We start from the raw sequence: 5,550 nt of genomic DNA on the forward strand, positions 1-5,550 counted from the left end.
ATAAGGGCTTTTATTTAATTGAGATTACAAACCTGGCTGGTCCGCGGCCCCTCTGGGGAGGAATCCCGCACGAATACGGGTTTTATTACATCTGATGTTAACACATTCCGAGCATGTAAGAGACTTAAATATACGCTCTGGTTAGTTGTAGGTTAGATTAGTAGATAGTTGAGTTTTGTCTGTTTGTTTTTTTTTTTGGTTTTTTTTGTTGTTTTGTTTTTTTTTGTCAAATTTTGGCTATTGTATATTTGAGCTAATTGTATATCAATGTTTATATCTGAGAGTTTTGTTTATTTTTGTAAACTTGTAAAAATGTTAAATTTCTAATAAAAATATCTATAAAAAAAAAGCATGAATGAACTCTTCATCCAGGCTACTAATGCCATTTTGAATTTTCCAGTTTTAATATAGTGTAAAATCACCCGTGATTATTTGCCCTCCCTTTATCACAACTATCCAATACTTATACATATATAATTAGTCCTACATTATGGCCACTATTACAGGACTCTGGATCATTCCCACTAATGACATTTTTCCCTTACTATTCCTCATCTCCACCCAACTGATTCTAGATCCTGATCTCCTGTACTAAGGTCATCTCCAACTATTGCACCAATGTCACCCATGATTAATAGTGCTATCCCTTCACCTTAATCTAGCATCCTACTCTTTTTGAATGTCATATTCCCTCAATATTTAGGATCCAGTCTTTGTCATCTTTGTTTTGATTTGATGTATTGTCAGATGTATCTAGGTACAGTGAAATGTTTTGCTTTGTGTTTACCTCAGGCAGAATATACTATACAATGTGGTTTGGGGTAATGGAACAGAGTGAAGACTACAATGTTATTGCTGCAGAGAACATGCACAAAGGGTGAGATCAATATTAAATTTAAAATTTGAGAGGTCCATTCAGAAATCTAATAACAGCAGCGAAGAAATTCTTCCTTAATCTTTTGGTATGTGTGTTTAAGGTTTTGCATCTTTTGCCAAACAGAAGAGGTTGGTAGAGATTATAACTGGGGTAGGAAGGATCTTTGACTATGTTGGTTGCCTTCACAAGGCAGTGAGAAGTATAGATGGAGTCAATGGATGGAAGGTTGGCTTGCATGATGGATTGGGCTGTGTTCACAAAACTCTATATAACTTCTTATGGTCCTGGGCAGAGCAGTTGCCATACATCTCCATAATGGCTATCAGATCATAATTACTTTCTTCAATGTGGGCCATCAATTTGTTTACTTTGTTGTGAATGCTATGTGCATTCAGATAGTTTTGCTTCTTTAACACATTGACAGAGCCTCTGTCAATGCTGTGCACAATGAAAATGTAAAATACACAGCAGTCAGCTTTTCAAGTAGGTGAGAATAGAACTTTATGAAAGGATGGAATTGATTGTGAAAAATTAGAAAAAAAAGCACTGGACACTATTTACCTCTCAACCTGAGTAACTTTACCAAAAGAAAAAAGATATAACAAGAAAACTGAGCTAGCAATTTACCACCTATCAAGACCACTTTCACTCTAGCATTGTCTGAAACTGTTATCTGATGACAGGTCATAACCTGAAACATTAACTCTGTTTCTCACTCCACAGAAACTGCAGAGCCTGCTGATTGTTTACAGTCTTTTTCTCTTCTTATTTCAGGTTTCCTACAACTGCAGTATTTGGCTTTTGAAAATATGAGGTTTCAAATTTTAACTTACTGCCTTGGTGTGGCATTGTCTTTGCAGACTGACCTCTTGTTATATAAGCAATGTGATGAGCCTTCCCATTTGTATTGGACAATTACTGCCTGGATCACTGTGAGGGGATTTAAATCCCTGAATTTGTTAAAAACAACAGTCTGTGACAAATGAAATTCAAGAAATTCAAATATTGTTGTGGAAAAGTAAATCTCATATGACAGTCAGGTTTTTTGAACAAAGAACACTGCTCTGAAACAGGGCGAAAAGGCTTAAAAACTCAAACATATATTATTCAAACAGATTTAAAAGTGACATGGTAAGTAGATGATATGTTGCTGCCTGATATTATACTCAACTCACCAATCATAGCAGCAACATTTCCTTTATTCTGTGTTTTCAGTGTGACATGGGTCATATATTATTCAAAGGCTGGTACAAGTAGCAATGAGGTATGTGGTGCAATCATGGCTTCCCTTTCTCTGAGCCAGAGTCAGGATTTGAGTCCCATACCAGGATTTGTGGCCATAGAAGGTATGCCTGTAATGTGGCCAAACAGGTTGTTCGTCAGCCTGTATATCCTTCCAATTTGCCTGATAGTCCCTTGGTAAGAGCATGACAGTCCCTTGCTCTGTATTCCTGCGGGGGGCAGTGACAGATCATGACAGTGTTTTCCCCATAGGCATGGACCAATCAAATGGAAACCCATTGCCTCATCCTCTAACAGATAGACCATAAGTTTACCATAATGTTAAAAGGGATTCCTCAAACTCCAGATTGATCATTCTCCCTGATACATGACCTAGACCATGTCTTGTTCTGTCTCACTGTTTCCCTGAACTTACAGAGGTCTCTCTACCATCTCTTCTGTCTCTCTCCCCTCTCCCAGCCTCTGTTTCTGTGCATCTCCCTCTCCCTTCTCCATTTCTGTCTTTCACTCTGAATATGCTTCTCTGACTCTCCTCTCTCTCTTTGTCTCTCCCCATCTTTGAGTGCTCATGACTGCCATCCTTTCCATTCCCCCACATCTTCTAACACAATGATTGTAATTCAACTGTGGATTATAAGCTGCCCCCTTTTATTGCATTTGCTTTCTGAGGTTGGAGTCATTCAAAATAAAGCCAGGACTGAGTGTCCAGGTGACCATTTGGCCAGTTATTCTGAGCTGTGTGCTATCTCAATTACGGGGAAGTTAATTGCAACATGAATAGAAGACACCATGACAATTGTTTAAAGTGCCTGGTTACCGTGGCAACACCACTAGTCAGGTCCCAAGAGCTCTCATGCTACAGTTGAACCTCCCTCTTCCTGGGATTAAGTGCAGCATTGTTTGAAAGTAGCAGGGTGTGTGTGGGTGCAGATCTGCAGGAAAGGGTGTCAAACAGTGTTCCCTTTCATCTCATTATATTGAACAAGATTCTTGGAAAGAATATTGTGCAAAACATGACTACAAACCCGAAATGCTGCACTGACCCATTGCAGTTTTCAACTGTTGTCAAGAATGACGGTTTAATCCAGAATGATTGCCCTAGGTCATGTGTCAGGGAGAGGGGACAATCTGGAGTTTGAGGAATCCCTTTTAACATTATGGTCTGTCTGTTTGGGGATGAGGCCATGGGGCTCCATTGGATTGGTCCATGCCTATGGGCAAAGCTGAGCTTTCCCAGCAATTTCTGTTTGTTTTTCATTTACGGCATCCGCAGTTCTTTCGGTTTCTCCAGAGCGAGACAGAAACAGATACACACATAAAGACACAGAGGGATCCAGAAGGAGAGAGACAGAGAGCTCTCTTGTGAAAACCTAAACTGAAAGGACGCCAGGAGCTGCGAGCCGCATCCACTCGGGCTGCTCTTGAATTGCCTGGCGCGCCGGTTTGAAGTGATTTAAACACCCATCTAAAAAGATAAATGTAGACAGATGTCCTTCTCCACACCATCCCCTCTTAAACACTGCGATTATACTTACTGGAATACACATGCTCCGCGCCTTTCTCTAGAGCACTGGGCTCGCTAGTGAGGCTGCTGCAGCCGTTGGTAATGCCCGGCAGAGGAGCCTCTGTGTCGGTGTTAGTCAGCCACGTTGACTCGGTTTCCCTCGTCCAGCTCTCGTAGTACCTGGGCTCGATGGTGTCAGCACGGCTACCTCCACAGCCCATTCCGTCCGCTCCAAGGCGTGGATCGTAGCTGGAAAGCACCCTCCGCACAGCCACTCAGTTTACTCAGCATACAGTGTTTGCACAACAACCCGGCCCACTTCAAAACCAAAGGGAAACATCACCGTTAGCTGTGTGTGTCTGGGTGCTCTAATGAGATCCCCACACCTCCACACTCTCACCGGGGTGGGGAAAGAAATCCTGACGTCAAGAGCACTGCGCTCAGTAAATCCCGCACCTTTTAATTCTTCGACCAAAACGCCACACTGACCATCCCAGTTTCGTGAAAACGCTAAACAAGGCTGGCACTTACTGCAAATTATGAACCAGCCCGCTAGCAGGATCAATTTCTCTGCCGTGAGCAAAGACAAGGCTGCTGGAAATACAAAGTCCTTGGTGAAACTGCTAGACGTCAATTTCCAGGGATACTGAAGGCTGGCTATTGCGTGTTGGCTTCAACGTCCCTTTTCATATGTTGAAATCGAGTTTATTCGCAATTATGCGATCGCCCACCCTGCACCAAGAATGCAGCACTGTATATAGTTGCTGCTCCAGGACTGCGGTGGTGCTTCTGCGTTGTAATGATCAATATATCTCGATTTCAAACCCGTTTCAACAATGTAAATGTGAAAACACTAGGGTGTGATGAGGGCGATAGTGGTAATATCACTGGACTAGTAATGCTGAGCTCTCGATTAATGCTTTAGCGACGGGTTCAAATTTCCACCACTAGTATAAATTAACGATTCAATTGTAGTAGTTATGTGGGACAATACATAATCTATAAGATGAAAAAGTTAGTCCATTATTGTCACAGCCAAACTATCTAATGCCAAAAAAAACCTCATGCGCCTCTAATGCTCTTCTGCTTTTCTTCAGTCTGCTCTCCATGTAACTCGGGACCCACAGCAATGTGGTTAACTCTGAAACAGGCAAACCACTCAGTTCAAGGGCACCAATGGGTAGGCAAAAATGCTGGTATTGCCAGTGACCCCCACAGGCCTTGAAAGAATTTTGAAAACATGTTTGGAAGTATAGAATGATGCTTCACAGGTTCTAGTTTCTCCCCAGCGTTCTGTTTCTGATTGGAGTAGCGCTACTAAGGGAAGTCATTGAACAAGACAAGTGAAGACACACTTAGGAGTTGCCCGGGGAGGCGCAAATCATGTGGGATGCCCTCATGTGGAGGCTAAGTGGGCGAATTGGAAAAATGCAGATGGGGATTTGAGAGATAAGATCATAGATTAACCTATAATGAATGCAACTATAAGTCAGAGTCCGGAATACAACAATTACCTTTAGTGTCAATATTTAATATGAAAGTCTAATTAATCGAACTTTATTGTTTGAACTTGAGTCTGAAACCCACAATTCATTATGAACCATCTTTTCATTTCAGCATCTTTGATTTTGTTCACCACAATAGTTCTTCATTGTTGGTTGTATTTGAGAGTGTCATCAAGCTCAAATAGTAGATAAAGTTCTCTAGTCCATAATGGATTGTGGGTTCTAGCCTCAAGTTCAAACAGTAGGCAAAGTTTTCCACCAATGTGGTGTCAGGATGATGGTGCAATGCATACAGCTAATCTCCTACCCATGGATAAAAGAAGGGGGAGTCAATGTCAAGGTGTACTCCCCCCCCCCCCCCAGGAAACAATAGGCCAGTTATTTTAACATCTTTCATTGGGAAGTTCTTAGAATCTATTATT

General features: G+C 41.6%; 1 protein-coding gene across 1 annotated transcript in view; it reads right to left on the reverse strand.

Annotated features, from left to right (window-relative positions):
* LOC122549570 (brain and acute leukemia cytoplasmic protein-like) overlaps positions 1-4,860 on the reverse strand; it is a 48,553-nt gene extending 43,693 nt beyond the window's left edge. The window contains exon 1 of the mRNA XM_043689413.1: positions 3,655-4,860. Coding sequence (XP_043545348.1) covers positions 3,655-3,844 — 190 coding nt within the window. The 5' untranslated portion in view covers positions 3,845-4,860. The remainder of the gene's footprint in view (positions 1-3,654) is intronic.
* Positions 4,861-5,550: the final 690 nt, after the last annotated feature.

The sequence above is a fragment of the Chiloscyllium plagiosum genome, chromosome 4 (assembly GCF_004010195.1).
Source record: "Chiloscyllium plagiosum isolate BGI_BamShark_2017 chromosome 4, ASM401019v2, whole genome shotgun sequence".
NCBI classification, from domain to species: domain Eukaryota; kingdom Metazoa; phylum Chordata; class Chondrichthyes; order Orectolobiformes; family Hemiscylliidae; genus Chiloscyllium; species Chiloscyllium plagiosum.